Source organism: Euleptes europaea, chromosome 13 (genome assembly GCF_029931775.1).
Source record: "Euleptes europaea isolate rEulEur1 chromosome 13, rEulEur1.hap1, whole genome shotgun sequence".
Lineage (NCBI taxonomy): Eukaryota > Metazoa > Chordata > Lepidosauria > Squamata > Sphaerodactylidae > Euleptes > Euleptes europaea.
In genome coordinates, this window is record NC_079324.1 from 34,348,069 (window position 1) to 34,365,678 (window position 17,610).

At 47.1% G+C, this 17,610-nt stretch overlaps 1 protein-coding gene across 1 annotated transcript in view; it reads left to right on the top strand.

The window, feature by feature from the left end:
- Positions 1-1,729: 1,729 nt before the first annotated feature.
- Positions 1,730-17,610, top strand: part of ATP11C (ATPase phospholipid transporting 11C) — a 100,054-nt gene continuing 84,173 nt past the window's right edge. The window contains exon 1 of the mRNA XM_056859255.1: positions 1,730-1,764. Within this exon, the coding sequence (XP_056715233.1) occupies positions 1,738-1,764 (27 nt within the window). The 5' untranslated portion in view covers positions 1,730-1,737. The remainder of the gene's footprint in view (positions 1,765-17,610) is intronic.

A 17,610-nucleotide genomic window follows, 5' to 3' on the forward strand; every position in this document is an offset into this window, starting at 1 on the left:
GAGGGGATATGATAACCATCTTCACGTACTTGAAGGGCTGTCATATAGAGGAGGGTGCCCAGTTGTTTTCTGTTGCCCCAGAAGGTCGGACCAGATCCCACGGGTTGAAATTAAATCAAAAGAGTTTCCATCTGGACATTACGAAGGATTTTCTAACAGCTAGAGAGGTTCCTCGGTGGAACAGGCTTCCTCGGGAGATGGTAAGTGCTCCTTCCCTGGAGGTTTTTAAGCAGAGGCTAGATGGCCATCTGTCAGCAATGCTGATTCTGTGACTTTAGGCAGTTCATGAAAGGGAGGGCACCTTGGCCATCTTCTGGTAATTGAGTAGGAGTCACTGTGTGTGTGTGTGTGGTCGTTGTGAAATTCCTGCATTGTGCCAGAGGTTGGACTAGATGACCCTGCAAGGGAGAGGAGGAAGGCGGGGCAGTCCCCAGATGGGGACAGGCAGGGCTGTCCGCCACACGGGGGGGCTCCGACCGGGCAAGGGAGCTGGGAGGAGGGAGAGGAGGCAGGCAGCCCCCAGGCGGATTGGCCCCCAGGATTTTCGGCCAATTTTGGACAAGATCTCCAAAATGGGAAGGGGCGGTGTCTCAGTGGTAGAGCATCTGCTGGGCATGCAGAAAGTCCCAGGTTGACATGCAGAAGGTTCCAGGCTCAATCCCCGGTATCGCCAGTTAAAGCAGTGGTTCCCAACCTTTTTTTGACCAGGGACCACTAGGACTTTTTTGTTCGGTGCAGGGACCCCAAGGTTCAAAATAAAAATTCCGGGAACTTGAAAATAAACTTTAATCATAACTGTTCGTTAAACATTAAACTTAGAATTATATTTGAATATATATATTTTATAATAGAGAACTTTTAATTGAAAATATTAATTTATTATGGGTTTATCGCTTTGTTTCGCAGACCTGAATTTAGTTCTCGCGGACCCCTGGGGGTCCAGGGACCCCTGGTTGGGAACCAGTGAGTTAAAGGGACCAGCAAAGAGGTGCTGGGAAAGACCTCCGCCTGAGACCCTGGAGAGCCCCTGCCGGTCTGAGTGGACACTCCTGACTTGGACGGACCAAGGCTCTGATTCAGCAGAAGGCAGCTGCGTGCGTTTCACGTGTGCGTGTGACCCCGGCGGTCCCGCCTAACTCCAGGATTCGACGACTCAAGAAGGCAGGGAGGGACGCAGCCAGGCTGAAAAGGGGATCTTTCGCATCGGGCCCGCGGCAAAACCAGGGGCGAAGGGCGAGCCAGGGTTTCCCTGTCGAGGTTGCCTCGTTCAAGCCCGACGGCGGCCACTCCCCAAGCAGGCCGGGGAGAGCCGGGGCAGGGGGAAGCGGCGGCGGCAGCAACAGGCAGCCTCCAACTACACCTCCCAGGCTGCTCTCCGGACGGGGTGGAGAGAAGCGGCGGGTCCGCCCCCGGAGCGCCTGCGAGAAGGGCGGGAGGGAGAGGGGGCAGCAGCGGTGGGGCAGGGCAGGGCCGTGGGGCCCCGCGCCACGTGCGCCTTGGCGAGGAGAGGCCGGGAGCCCCGCGCGCCTTGGGCGATGGGAAGGGGCTGAGCTGGGCTGCGGCGTCACGGGGAGGGGAGGCGCCATGCGGCCGGGGGCGGCGCGCCGGTGACCGGCGGAGGGGCCCCGGAGGAGCCGGCCCCGGAGGAGGGGGGCTCCGGATCGTGCCGTCGGCGCGGAGGGAAGCGGCGAGCCCCCCCGCCCGCCCCGTCCCGCCCGACGCGGCGGCGGCCCCACGATGCTTCGCCGGACGATGCACCGCTTTGTAAGTCACCCGGCCCCCCGCCCACGGGGAGGCGTCCGCCCGAGTCCGGCTGCCGCGCGCGGGCAGAGGCCGGCAGGCTTGTCCGGGGGGGGGGGCGCTGGCTGCGGGTCCCCTCCCTCTCTCCCTGCCCACCTCCCCAAGTGCGCCCAAACGCCATCGCGCGCCCTAAGGCGCAAACGCGCCCCCCTCCGCCTTGCGCGCTGCCTGCCCGTGGCCGTTCGTGCACGGGAGGCTTTTGCCCCTCTCGAGAGGCTCCTTTTCTCCATCCAAATTCTCAGAACTCCCAAAAAAATGAGCCCCCGTGCAGAGATTTTGGATGGAGGATTTGCAGAATTCCGAGGATGGAGAATTCCGAGAATGTGGATGGAGAAAATGTGCATCTCAAACCCCCCCGGGCAGAAATGGCATTTGACTCGGGCTGTTACGGCAGGTGAGCCGCTGGTCCCCGGGGCTGCGGAAAGGGCTGGCGGAAGATGGCGTTGGCTTGGCCGCGGGTTGGCTGTCTTTTGTTCCTCCTGCCCAGGCAGGGGTACGTGGGGACCCGCAGCTGACTGGCGAGGAGGCTTCTGCAGCCTTTGTGTGTGTGAGAGAGAGACCGTGGAAGCGATCCTGCAAGTGGTTGCACGTGCCGAGTGGTCATCAAAGCCAATTCGGGCAGGAGGGGGAGAATAAACCAAGCTTTAAAAAAAAAAAAGAGAGAGAGACACACCTGGGTGCTGGCAAATTAAGACTTGCCTGGCAGGATTGGGCCAAGGGCTAGGTAGCTTATTTCTGAGAGCGGCTGGCCCGGTGGATCAAGCGATGACCCTCCTCCCGCGTCTTTAGCATCTGGTTAGCAAAGGTAGACAACCTTTGGGCATGGGGCTTTCCTTTTGCTGTCATGGCCAAGAGCTGTTCTGGTGCAGTGGTTTTGTCCCTCCTGGAATCTCATCTCCTGTGCAGCCGTGGCCTGTTGCTCTCTTGCCTCGCTTAGGATCCGACCACTGTCGGAAGCAGGGTGGTGGGCTTAGTTGTATCTCCATCTGACCCAGCAAAATTCTTCTGGTAGTTGACCTTTTTGTCTGCTCTCCAAAATATCCTTTCACATATTAAGGGTGTGTGTGTTTGGGGGGGGGGGCGGGGGAGTGCATTTTGCAATTGCGTTGTGGTGTGTAAACAGGGCTGAACACCTTGTCAGCTCATTTAGGCTGGAGGGGGAGAATAAACCAAGCTTAAAAAAAAAAGAGAAAGAGACAGTCAGTTACTTAAGAAAGGATAATGATTTAGGGCCAGATTGAGCAGCCCTGGAAGTTCCAGGCATTGCCTTGTGTTGCTTTTTCCCCTCCCCCAACAGGCAATTTTGTTTCTTGCAAGGACTTGTTTGGCGCAGGCTTTACTCTCTGGCCGGGGATGCTGCAGTGCTGTCTGTCGCTGGCTGGATCGTTGAAGCAGCATTGACTTTCTGCAGGTTTCTTGCTGCAGCTCCTTCTTTACCTTCCTTGGTATCATGAAGAGAGCAACTGGAGGTTACGGTTTAATCTGGACTTGTTTACCTGGTTGAGGTTTCTGGCATTGTCTCAAAGCTTTTGCTAGTTCGGTTTTCTTAAAAGTTTTGTGGTTGGTCCACTTAGTTGGAGCATGTTAACAGTTTCGTATAGTTGAGTAACCTGCCAAGACGTGCTGCTGTGCCACCGATTGATGTAACGGTAAGGGCAAGCAGGTCTGGCTAGTTAATTTCCGGTGCTAGCATTTCCAGTTTCTCCTAAATCCGCAAGAAGTGCATGACAGTGAGGGCTGTATCATCTTTAGTATTTAGAGATAGACTTCTTTGGCCCATGGGGTTTCTTTTTGATTATTTATTTAGAAAGCTTACATGCTCCCTCTCCAGGGACCTGTTCAAGGCAGCTCACGAGGTTTAAAAAAATCACTAAAAACAAACATGAATTTACCCCTATTAAAACAAGCGATAAAGTGAGAAGACATAAAACAGCACTCAGGCTAGAAACTGATCCTAGAAGTGGCCTTAAAGAAGAGGAAGAGTTGGTTTTTATATGCCGACTTCATCTTTTAAGGAGAATCAAACCAGTTTACAATCTCCTCCCCTTCCTCTCCCCATAACAGCCACCTTGTGAGGTAGATGGGGCTGAGAGAGTTCGGAGAGAACTGTGACTAGCCCAAAATCACCCAGTAGGCTTCATGTGGAGGAGTGGGGAAACAAACCCGGTTCACCAGGTTAGAGTCCACCGCTCTTAACCACTACACCACGCTGGCTCTCCAGTTAAAAATCCTGGATTAAGAGAGATGTTTCAGCCTGGGGCCTAAAAGAGAGGAGGCATTCCCAAAGCACGGTGTGTCACTGCTGAAAAAGTGCTTTCTGGTCACTACCTGCCTCACCTCTGCAGGCAGGGGGAGGGACACGGAAAGCAGTGCTTGTGAGAAGGATTTTAACAAGTGGGCTTCATTGTATGGGAGGAGGCCATTCTTCAATTGTGTGTGTAAAGTGCCGTCAAGTCGCAGCCGACTTATGGCGACCCCTTCTGGGGTTTTCAAAGCAAGAGACTTAACAGAGGTGGTTTGCCAGTGCCTTCCTCTGCACAGCAACCCTGGTATTCCTTGGTGGTCTCCCATCCAAATACTAACCAGGGCTGACCCTGCTTAGCTTCTGAGATCTGATGAGATCAGGCTAGCCCCTCCCCATTTAGGTCCCCAAAGGTAAGGAAGGGAATGCTGGACTGCTGCAGTCGTCTTGTTTGGGGGCTTCCTAGAGGCACGTGGTTGGCCACTGTGTGAACAGACTGCTGGATTGGATGGGCCTTGGTCTGATCCAGCAGGACTTTCCTTATGTTCTTATTGTGCCTAGGAACAAACAGGCAGCCAGTGTGGATCTTGCTGCACAGTATTAATATCCCAGTATTTACCCCACCTCCCAAATAACGGCCCAGTTGCTGCATTTTGGACTAGTTTGTTTCTGTGCAGTTCTGAATGGTAGCCCCATGTAAAGGGAATTATAGTCATCTAGCATGGGTGTGATCACAGCATGGCTCACTGTGGCCAGATCTCATATTTTGAGGAATGGCCATAGCTGGTGTATAAGGCCAAAGTTGATAAAAGGCACTGTGTGCCACGGAGGAGATCTGTGCCTCCAACTGTAGGCCAGGATCCAGTAGCATCTGTTAGCTGTACATCTAATCTGTTAGCTACCAATCCTTCTGGAGAAGTGTAACTCCCAACAGCACAGGCTGACTCCTCTGTCCTTGAGCAGCTTCTCCGTTGACCAATAGGACCTCAGTCTTGTCCGAATTGAGCTTCATTTTATCTGTCCTTTTCCATCAGATTACCACCTTCAGGCTCCTATTCAGGACTTCCACAGACCCAGCCGGCTCCGCAGTTAAAGATATATAGAACTGGGGGTCATCCGTACACCGGTGGCTCCTCACTTCAAATCCCTGGATGACCCCTCCCAGTGGTTTCATGTAGTTCACTGGTTCCCAACCAGGGATCCGTGGACCCCCAGGGGTCCGCGAGAACTAAATTAAGAACCGTGAAACAAAGTTATAAACCCATAATAAATTAATATTTTCAATTAAAAGTTCTCTATTATAAAAATATATATATTCAAATATTATTCTAAGTTTAATGTTTAACTAACAGTTATGATTAAAGTTTATTTTCAAATTCTCGGAATTTTTATTTTGAACCTTGGGGTCCCTGCACCGAACAAAAAAGTCCTAGTGGTCCCTGGTCAAAAAAAGGTTGGGAACCACTGATGTAGATGTATGCCTTATATACCATAGTTGAGAGAGAGCCACAATGGTATATGCTATGATTGGGGTCCCTGAAACTGTGGCAACTATTTCCATAAGAGAGGGGAGTCAGGGAAAACAGGGATTGGGTTTTGGTGGGGAAACAAACCATTTGGCCTACCTGCCAAAAGAGGAGATGAATGGGCATCATGAAAACCCAATTGGGGTGGGGGAGAGAGATGTGGGCTACGTGCCAAAGGACCTCATTGGCAGAGCTTAGAGTATCTCCCATGAGGGGCAGGATTCCTAACACTGAATTGCGGGGGGGGGGAGGTTTTCACCAAAGCAGGCGGAAGTTTTAAAAGGTGGGATCTTCCTTTGTTCTGTTTTCAGACACTTTGCCCAGGTGCTGTGATCTGTGGGACCCATCCTTCTCTGTCGGGAGGGGGGGCAGTAGGGATTTTGGGGTGTGTTTGCTGCATTTGAGGTAACTGTCTTGTCACTTAGCTAGACTCATGTTTTATTGTCATTTTCCCTTGATCTGTATCTCCTAACTATGATCGCTGTTTTTCCTGTGTGTGTGTGTTCTAGTTTAATATTTAGTAATGAAGCCTCTTTCTCGTTTAAGAAAACAGACTGTGACTCAAATCCTACCCACATTCTGAAGACCACTCATACATGCTAAGGACATGCATGTGTGCAGGAGGGGGTGCTAAAGTAATTGGATGCTCTACCTAGGGTTGCCAACTGCCAGGTACTAGCTGGAGATCTCCTGCTATTACAACCGATCTCCAGCAGATAGAGATCAGCACACCTGGAGAACATGGCTGCTTTGGCAATTGGACTCTATGGTATTGACGTCCCTCCCCTTTTCAAACCCCGCCCTCCTCAGGCTCTGCCCAAAAAACCTCTTGCCGGTGGCGAAGAGGGACCTGGCAACCCTAGCTCTACCCTTTGTACTTGCCCAGAGGCAGCCTTACTTGGGTTCCCCAGGGCGCTGGTTATGTGAGAGGCTAGGTTTTATACCTTGGTAGTGGCAACCAAGAGGAAACATGCTTTGACTTTCAGGCAAACATGCAACACGCATGTGAAAACACAGAGACCCAGGGTGGGATTGTGACAATATAGTGGTTAGAATGGTGAACTAATACTGAGGAGACCTGGATGCGATTCTCTGAGTCATGAAGTGTAGCTGGTGACCTTGAGCAAGCCTCTCTCAGCCTAACCTCATTCACAGTCTCCTCGCAGCCTTTTCTCTGCCCCGCTTCTTTCTCACCGTTTTAGGACAGCAGACAAAACAAAATGCAAGATCAAATGTTTATCCAAGAAAAGAAACAAGAATAATCAATAGTAGAGTGAAAACAAGAAATTCAAACCACTGCTTCCTAATTTACCAAAAGGCCTACCAAAAAAAACCTTAAAATAAATGCCTCTGGCTTGCTCTTCTCTACACTCACTAATCTTAGATTGATCCAGCTGTTTCCAGAGTGCAGTAAACATGAATTCTTGCACATATCAATAAAACTTCCTGTCCAAGGATGTTTTGGGAATGGGTGGGTGGGAATTCTGGCATTTAGTAGCTGGATCATTGGTGCATTTTTGCAAGTACATCTCTTAACTAAAATAAAATCTTCCCAATGGAAATAGCTCTTCTGTGAAGGCAATCTTCCTGGAATACTAACTCCTTTGTTACTAAGCCTGAAAGAATGTAAATGGCTTATAGTGTGTTTTTAATTACTACTTTGTGTTAAATTTCCTCTCTTTAAGTAGAGAACTAGTCAGCAAAGTGGTTTTTAATGCTTTAGTTTGAGATCAGCCTCGACATGAATTCTGAAATGAAAACAAAAACAAACTGGATATATATTCCATGGAAATTCAGTTAAATGGTATTCATATGTAGACACAGAAAGCTGCTTTCTACTAAGTGAGACCATTGGCCTGTCTCTTCCCCTAGCTAGACTCAGCAACCCTAGGTCCCCCCAATTCTCTGCCCCCAAGTGATCTTTGTCTACCCCAGTCCTTCCTGTCTTGGGCTCCATATATAGGTTTGCCCCAGCCCTACTTCTGCCTTGGCTCTTTCTTGTTCCGGGTCTTGTCTTTGCCCCTCTCTGCTTCTTCAAATTGCTGCTTTTGAAGCTGCTGCTCACCCTACCCCACAAAACTGCTTCTGTCCTTAGGGCTTTTATCACGGCCAAACTGACTATCTCCCCCCCCCCCTAATAATTTGCCTGTAAACCTTCTGGCTGCTTTCCCCCCTGTAATGTTGGGATGTCTGTGAATATTCTGAGCCATTGCTCTTTAAAGCTTTCAACTCCCAACATTTTAGATACACAATATTCAACAGAAATCAGGATTTAAAGGTGTGTGTGTGAGAGAGAGACAGAATGTAACTGCTTGCGGTTAGCTCTTGAAACAAGAGTGTTATTGAGAAAGTTCTTACAGCAGGGGGTTGGACTAGATGGCCTGGATGGGCCTCTATGATTTTATAATTGCTCAATAGCATGAACTCATTGCATTGCCTTTTTGTTTTGGCCTTGGGCTGCAGCTCCTCTCTTTTTTTTGTGGTGCATTGCAGGAGTCTACAAATCTTTCCTGGCCTTGGTAGGCAGCCAACACTTGTGCTCCCATGGCCTGTGAGTCTCCCCTTGAGATGGAGGGGTGGGATTTTCACTGTCATGTTATGCTGAGCTTCAGAGGCATTCAGGGCACAACTATAGGAGCACCTCACCTCCCACAGCAGGGGCTTTTTTCCTGAATCTCCAGCCCTTGCAGAGACTTAAAGACAGTGAAATAACCTCCTTACCAAGGCTCTGTACAAAGCCAGGGAGGGCCAGTTCCCAAGAAAGACTGGAGCTCGGCTGGCCAACCTCCTGGAGATCTCCTGCTATTACACCTGATCTCCAGGTGACAGAGATCCATGACATTATACCCCACTGAAGTCCTCTCTCCCCAAACCCCACCCTCTTCAGGCTGCACCCCCCAAATCTCCAGGCATTTCTCAACCCATAGCTGGGAACCTGGACTGGAGCTCTTATTGGAATAAAAAGAATGTGCTCTCCTATGGTGAGCTAATTTGTGGACACCCCCCACAAGTAGCAAAGCTTGAGTTTGGTATGGCTTATCTCCCAGCCAAGAGCCCTTCCTGCCTTGCATAGTGCCAAGGGGACTGCAGCTTCTGCTTGAAAATAATCACTCATAGGCAAACAACAACAACAAAGATAATGGCTTGCATTTCACTATTGGCAATCCTGAGTGGGCTGATGGTTTTAATCCCCACCCCCTTCGGCTTCCACTCATTTTTTAATTCCTCACCCTGGCAATTCAGTCCCACTCCCTCTAGTTGCATAAATACTCAGCAGATGGAAGCTTCCTGGAAGCTTGGTTTGGATAACAGGGCCTGCCGCTGCCAGCCCCCGTGCTGCAGCTTCCGTGGTGGAAATCAAAAACTGTGTGTATTTTTTTGGGGGGGGGGAAGGGATCTTTTTAAAGCGACAGGGCACCTGAGAGGCTATAAAAGCAAGGCTTGCTCACCTTTTCTTTAACAAGAGTTGCTTTTGCATAATGAAAAAGAACTCGAGTTGATCTCCCCCGCACACTGCACATTACCAAGTTTTCTTCCGTCCTAGAAACAACGCAGACTAGGAAGTGCACCAGAAATGCTAAGCAGCGTGGAGGGAAAAAAGGGCTGTGAAAGCCAAGAGCGGATCTTTTCGAGATCTTTTCCTGGGTCTTCTAGGGACACATGAGCCACTCCGTAGCAGCTGGCAGCTACCTGTTAGAGGTTCCCGGCATAGAGCGAGCTACTGCAGCATAGCGGCTAGGAGCGTGGCTCGAGTCCAAGCATATGGAATTTTTGCATGCTCCTAAACAAGTTCGTAAACGTTAATGTGCTGCAAACAGCATCTTGAAGAATCAGTAAGGAGAGATTTGCGGATCTGGAGTGTTTGAGTTCTTGCCTGTGCCTTTAGAAACCCTGCAGGCTAGCAGAGAGGAGAGCAGGATTGGAGAATGCCTACAGCCCTAACAGCAAGGTCGGTATGCTGGTTGGAGGCATTTCTGCATGTGTATATTGTCACAGGGGTGATGCCCATGTTTCTCCTCTTATGCACAAAGGTTCTTCCCCCCCCCCCCTTTATTTTAAATCTTATGTTCTATTGTGTCTACCCTATCCCCAGGCTCCTTGTTATACTAGGATGTTTTCCCACACAGGGACAACCCAATCTTGTCAAATCTCAGAAGCTAAAGCAAGATTGGCCCTGGTTAGTACTTGGATGGTAAGCCGCCAGGAAGTCCAGGGTCACTATGGAGACAGGGAATGGCAAACCACCTCTTATTCATCTCTTGCCTTGAAAACCCTACAGCAGGGGTCCCCAGTGAGGTGCCCATGGGTGCCCACCAACACCTTTTCTGGTGCCAGCCAAGTGTTTTTATCCTTCAGGGTCAGAGGAGCATGCCTGATATATTAGGTGCTGTGGAACTCAGGCAGGATAATGTTGCTGCGGTGGTCTTGCTGGTGGGCTTCCTGGAGGCACCTGGTTGGCCCCTGTGTGAGCAGACTGCTGGACTTGATGGGCCTGGGTCTGATCCAGCATGGCCTTTCTTATGTTCTTAAGAGGGCAGGGCCAGGTAGGGCTTTTGCCCTGCAAGGCTTCTGATACACTATTGTAGATTTGATTGGCTGTGCAGTTTTTTTTTTTTTTAATGTCGCTTTGGCGGCAGCTGCCACCATAGCACAAGGATCTGCCGCTGTGGCAATCATTTTGTGGCTGGCTCCACCTCCTGGTGCAGCCATTCTGTGGCAGCCATTTTGTTGCTGCGCCCACCATGCCGTGTCAGAATGCCAAATGTGCCCGCAGGCTCAAAAATGTTGGGGACCTCTGCCCTACAAGAAGGCAGGCTATGGCTCCGTGGTGGAGCACTTCCTTTGCCTGCTGAAGGTTCCACATTCAGTCCTTGGCATCTCCGCTGTTGGGTTGGGGAGGACCCTACTGTACCTGAGACCTTAGAGAGGTGCTGCCCATCGGAGTAGAAAAATGGGACCAATGGCCTGCTTCAGTCTTCTGGCAGAAATGGCCCCAAGCTTCTGGGAATGTGCAGAGCGTCCTCCCTCTCCAGCACCTGCATTGCTAAATGGGATGCCTTTCCTTGCCCAAACCCCTTTTAAAAATGCCGCTCTTAGCTGACTATTCTAATCCTGTATAAGGCACAAAGGAGACTGCAGTATAAAAAGGAAACCGCCTATGGCTACAATCCTAAGAACACTTTTCTTGGAGTCAACCCCTTTGAGGAAAATGGGACTTAGTTCTGAGAAGACCTCCTTAGGATTGCTCCTTTTGACAGCATGACTAGGTGGGTCTTCATATAGGTAGGAAGGCAGGGTGTGAATCATGGTTCTTACAGTGTTTTTTTCTCATTGTGCTCACTTGTCTTGTGCCTGAAATTGCGTTTTTTTTCTCTTGTGGCCCAGCCCTGCGCAGTCCAGAAAGAGCCTGAGAATGTGGGGCAAGCGTCTTCTTTGCTTTCCTTTAGAAGGCTTTCTAGGACTTCTTTTTCAAATGGCTTTTAGTTAGGTCGAAGGAAATTTAATTTTCCTATTGCTGATTGTGTAGTTATTGAAATGGCTGCTGCTGTTAAGACTTTTCGGTGGGCTTTAGGTCGGCCTTTTATTATTTTCAATGTTATTTGATTGTTTTTATGAAATTGTTTAATGTTAGCCGTCTGCAGTCTTTTGGGACAGGCTGGCATTAACTCCAAAGAACCAGAAAGTGTTCTTTACTAATCTAGTGTGTGGGGGGAGTCAGATAAATCCCAGACTAAGTAATAGAAATAAATAACTTCGATGGTTTTATTTCACACGACACCAGCTGCAAAGGATAAAAAATCTATACTTCATTATGTATTTCCCTTTGGCAGTACAAGAATAGAACAGCAGCACAGTCTCCTGGGAGAAAATGTACAAATAAAATTTTAGTCAATTTCACATTAAATGGTCATTTTACGTTCCCATTCAGTGCAGGTGCGGGGGGGAGGTAAAAATGACCCAATGCTTTCTGTACCTGCAAGGAAATATTTAAAAAAATACCAGGGGGGGGGGGGAGGCATGAAACACTACACGGCAGTTGACCTCATTATGGTAAAGGAATACATGGTGTTGTAAAAAAACCTTAAAACAAATGCTAACAATCCCCCCCCCCAATAAATTTTTGAAGTCACTTTGATTCCTGCTTTCTGCTAAGGGCTTTAAAGAAAACAGAAAAACAAACATGCAAAAAGAAAAAAATATTCAAAATGTTCCTACGCTGCCCGATGCCAGAGGTGAATCCAGACAGAGCTCTAAGACTGACCTGCATTGCAGGGGTAGTTTCTCTGAAACTGGAGTCCATTTTTTATTGTAAACTGTAATCCACTTTTCTTGGGCAATACTAGATTTATTTCAGTCAATGAAAAAATGTCAATGGATGAATACTGTCGTTCTCCTTGCTAGAATCTAAGTAGGGCCTGTGTGCAGCTGAGTAATGGCACACCTGCTTTGTATGCAGAAGTTGCCTGAGACCCTGAAGAGCTACTGCCACTCAGAAAAAAAAAGGACGATGCTATACAGACCAATGGTTGGTGTAAGGAGATTTATATCATGGGGAAGGGGCTGTGGCTTGTTGGAAGAACATTTGCTTTACATGCTGAAGGTTCCTGGTTCAATCCTTGGCATCTCCAAGCGGGTACCATCTGAGGAAAAAAAATACACCTCTCTGTCTGACACCCTGGAGAGCATGTGCCAGTCACACTAGATGATGCTGAGCTAGGTGGACCGAGGGCAGCTTTATAGGTTCATCTGAAACAGTTGTCAAGGTATTCTAGTATTCAGAAAAAATCTCCTTTTCTCTGCAAGTGGATTTTTTAATGCCTGGACCTCTGAGCACAACCAGTAAGCGAAGATGGCCCAAATGCGGGCAGTGTGAGAATCCATTTATCTCGATCCTTTGCAAACGCCGTTAAGGGCCTCGAGCAGCTGTGGATTTGTTACCTCGCAAGGGAATCTCTTTTCCTAGCGAAATGCTAGAGCTGATCTCCAGATAGTCCCTGCTAATGCACTAAGATTAGTCAAGTTTCTGGATCTGATCCCAGTATGATATTAGGAGTCTGCTTCCATTAGGCAGGATTAGACTGTAATGCATCTCTGGTAGAAGCCTGAAGGTGAGCAGTTCCGTGCTGCCTCTTGGGACCGAGTGTGTTGGAGCGATATGGAGCAATGTTGTGTGATAGCTTGGGAACTAGGACCATTAGGGTGATTCGCCTGGTAGTAGAAAGAGGAAATCTTTTTCTCCCCCCTCCTTTGCCATGCAATTTCATTGCAGTCCCTTTGCCTTCTCCCCTGTTGTCTTAGCTTCCCTTTGAAGTTAACCTTGAATATTCAGAGCCGAATGAAAACAGCAGGCCAGAGGCTGTTGCTGCAGAGTTGGCGGGAATCCATTGACTTCCTTCGGGCAGAGCGGGAGAGAAAATTGGATCCACAAAGCACTTTATCCCCTGGATCAGAAGAGGCACAAGCTATTTACTCCCTACCTCTTCATTTAAAAGGGTAGAAAATGCTGAAGTTGAAATAACATCTTGTAATGGACTATTGTAGTTTGCAGCCTCTGAAACATTGGGGTGGGATTTGAAGTGTTTTGGTTCTGTAGAGGGAGCTTTTGAGGGCATTGTGTATAGGGAATAGCGATTTGCAGAAGGAGGCTCATTTAGGGATTTTGTCGTTTTCCTGGCCAATGAACCCTTAGCATAGGGTGGAAGAGTATCATTGACATTTTAAAGTGAGTGTGAGTTACTACAGCTTGTAAAAGAAAAATACCCTAAATTGCTTTCCCCCCTTAAAATAGTCTGATTAAAATAAAATATGAATGTAAATATGTTGATATTTCACCTCTAATCACAAAATTGGTATCTCACAGTAACTACGAAAGCAGCAAGGCTAGGTCTCCCTTGGATCAGTTAGAAGAAGAAGAAGAGTTGGTTTTTATATGCTGACTTTCTCTACCACTTAAGGGAGACTCAAACCGGCTTACAATCACCTTCCCTTCTCCTCCCCACAACAGACACCCTGTGAGGTAGGTGAGGCTGAGAGAGCTCTAATAGAGCCGTAACTTGCCCAAGGTCACCCAGCTGGCTTCTTGTGTAGGAGTGGGGAAACAAATCCGGTTCACCAGATTTGCCTCCGCCACTCATGTGGAGGAGTGGGGAATCAAACCCGGTTCTCTAGAGTCCACCGCTCCAAACCACTATTCTTAACCACTATACCACGCTGGCTCTACATACTCAGGAGGCTCCACGGGTGTGCAGAAAATTAACCAAAAGGAAGCTCACTCCCACAACTTGATGAGGCCAAGCGTGCTCACAAGGCACAGAATATTGAAGAGCAGTTGCATGTCTGCTAAATGGTAATGTGTGTGTGTATAATTGGTCTAACCCTCTGAGAGCTTATAGAATATTGGAGAGGAAGATGTGGTTCTGTAGTTACTTTTCTCCCCCTTATTGCCCACTGGCTTGTTCCCCCCAAAAGCAAAACCGGTGGCAGTAGAGCGGCAAACAAGATTACTCATGAACAAGGCAGGGGTGTTTGCATCCTGGGTAGGCAGAAAAATATGAGCATAAACTTAACACACACATGAAATGCACCCACCCAGTGGTCTGAGCACTGAGCGCATTCATTCCTCTCTCTGAAGCATGGAACCCATTACATTCCGGAAGGCACTGAGAGGCAGTGTGGTTAGAGTGTTAGCCTACAGCCTGAAGGCTGTGGTTCAATATCCCCACTTAGCCATGAATTTCATTGGGTGACTTGGCCAGTCATACTTTCTTGGCCTAACGCACCTCGCAGGGTGGTTGCGAGGATTGAATAGGTAAGAGAGACCCATGTGCGCTGTTCTGAGCTCCTGGGAGGAAGGGCGAGATAAAAAATGTGACTGATTGAATGTCAGGAGCAATTGAGCATCAGTTAAATGGAGAACAAAAGAAAAAGAGGAAGATAACATTGGTCTGCTCAGGTACCAAAGGGCTCATGGTATCCTGGAGGGGAGGACATGGTTTGAGGGGAAGCTTTCTAAATATTAATTTCCCCTTTTCTGTTAGGCTCTAACTTGTAGGGTCATAAAACTCCTATGGATAGTACTTTCATCCATCTTTGACTGCGTCAACCATAGCCTTACCTTGATAAAAGAAGTCTGGCCATGGTTATCCATGTTCTGATCATATTCAGATTGAGCTACTGCAGTGCACTTATGTGTGCCTGCCCTTGAAGGCTGTTCAGGACCTTTAGTTAGTTAAAAATGCTGCAACAAGACTGCTTGTGCAGAAAGTAGGGTTATCTCAGTCCAAAAAGCGCTTCATTGGCTACTTATATTTTTTGGAAGCAATTCAAAGTTCTAATTACCCTTTAAAGCCCTGAACTGTGTAGGGCTAGAATGTTTAAAGGTGCTAATACAGGCAGCTGTCCATCACTCTGGATAGATTCTGTATATACGTCCTCACATTCAGAATTGAAGTGGGTGGCTACCAGAGGCAGGGCTTTCTTTTTGGTGGCACCCTACCTCTGGACCCTCCACCCCCCCCCCCAAAAAAAAACCTGCCTGGTACTCAGTATACTTGGTTGTAAACTCCAGGTAAAAAAAAATATCTCAGTAGATGAGGGTTTTTTTTTTTTTTAAGTTTTGCTTCCAGACTTCGCTTATTTTATATTATCATTCTTGTCCTCATTTTAATTCTTAAAATTTTTAATACTGCTGTTCAAGCTCCTTTTTACACTAGTTTGTTTATGATCTATTAGTTATCAGTGTTTTTATGTTTTTCAGATGGCTTCCAATATAAGCATAAAAAATCTGCCTCAAACTGTTTTAGTCTGGAAGTTTGCGGGCTAAAAATGGGTTAAACGTGACTGAATCGTATGTCTTCTCCCAAATGCATTACCTTAAAAGCCTGCTTTTCTGCTTAAATAAAAATAAACCCCCTAAGGGGGGGGGACCCTATTTTGAGGTCACACATCATAAACGGGCCACAATAGACCATATGCTACATTGTTATTATGGGATGGATACTGGGGACCTGGGACTGGCAAGTCATCTGGCTAGGAGATGCCATCCGCCATGTCTACCTGAGTGACTTACACGCTCCTGCTTTTGTGCTCTTTCAGCTACAGTCTGTTTAGTTTTCAAATTAGGAAAGTTTGCTTTCTATAAATAAACAAGAACATTTCCTTGTTTCTTTTTCATCTTATGAAAATAAGGTGAACTGCCCAGTAATTCAGATAATGAGTAGGCGTTTAATCTGACACAAACAGGAAGCAAAATGATCAGTTAACATTAACTGTCTAATGTGTCGCTTTTCAACAGCTAGTAAACAAAATTAAATTACTTGTAATTATACAAGCTTTCTGCTCTAGGTAGTATTAATGCTCTGTTCAGTAGCCTGTGCTATCCTAAGCAGAGTTACATGCTTCTAAATCCATTGAAGTCAGTGGGTTTAAAAGGGTGTAACTCAGTTTAGGATGACATGGTTAGTGCTTAAATGAGTTTCTGCTCTTCCTTGATGTGAGCCGGTATTGCTCCAGTGATCCTAGGGGGGTAGCAGTGTTAGTCTTTTGCGCCGAAAATTAAAAAGGGGTCATGTGACACCTGAAGGACTAACAATCTTATTTAATCATAAAATACATTGGCTTAAAAGACTAGGGATCCCCTCGCTCTTTCTAAAAAGTGAGCTCTAATCTCTGAAAGCCTCTGCTGGAATAAAGTTGGTATTCTTTAAGGTCCCACCAGACTCTGGTTCATGCTGCAGTGGTTAGAGATGGACCTGTGCGACACAAGGGCTAGAATGTTGGACTAGATACGAATTCCTGCTTGCCATAAAACGCACAAGGTGACCGTGGGCCAGTCCATTCTCAGCCTGCCCTCCTTCATGGTGTTGATGTTTTGAGAATAAAAGGAGGAAGGGACAACCGTGTATGCCAGCTACCCTGACTTCCCTAGATAAGGGAGGATAAAAATGTACTCTACTAAATCGTATATGAATAACCTATATATATTATATATAATCAGTCATTTAAATTGCTCGTTTCTTGGTGATTTATAACTCATTATTTAAACGGCATGGGTTTAAATTTGCTAAGTGCATAAAGATTATGAGAATGTTTGAATGCCGTGTTTCTCTGTGTTTCTCATTTGTGGCTTGAAAGGAGGGTGGAGGGGAAAAAGCCAGATTTTTGTAAAGCTTCCCTTCCCAATTGCCTGCAGGGTCTTTGATGGAGACAGGCCAGTGGCTATTGATAAGTTTGCTCTAGGGGCCTGCATGTCTGCCTCCTTAACTTTAGAGCACTGGTTCCCAACCAGGAGTCCATGGACCCCCAGGGGTCCCCGGGAACTAAATTAAGGTCCGCGAAACAAAGTTATAAACCCATAATAAATTAACATTTTCAATTAAAAAGTTCTCTATTATAAAAATATATATTCAAATATTATTCTAAGTTTAATGTTTAACTAACAGTTATGGTTAAAGTTTATTTTCAAATTCTCTGAATTTTTATTTTGAACCTTGGGGTCCCTGCACCGAACAAAAAAGTCCTAGTCGTCCCTGGTCAAAAAAAGGTTGGGAACCACTGCTTTAGAGGATTCAGAGGGACTCTTAGCTCTCTCTGTGTTTCAGCATGGGCCCAGTGAAGTGAATTTTCCAGAAACAGATGAATCAGAGAATTTTCCAGCGCCCTCATAAAGTATGATCTGACTTAACACGTTGACTTTAGAAAACAGAATGTTTAAAAGTACCCTGCTTTTACGTCCCAGTAGCAATACTTGAACTGAAATATTTGATTAGGAAAAATAAATAAATAAATAACGTGTGGTTTAAATGTTAGATTCCAATCAGTTCAAAGCTTTAGGTGGAAATTATTTTATTGGGATAATGCCTATAAAATTTAAAGACAACGTAGTATACATATTCTGTATGTTGTTTAAACGGAGGGGGGGGGAGTTTGAAAAGCCCTGAAAGCTGGAGATATGCTAATTTTTAGCACACCCAAAGAACTAGATGTGACACGTTGTGGGCATGGTTGTTCAGCCATCCGTTTCAACAGAATTAATCTCTCTTC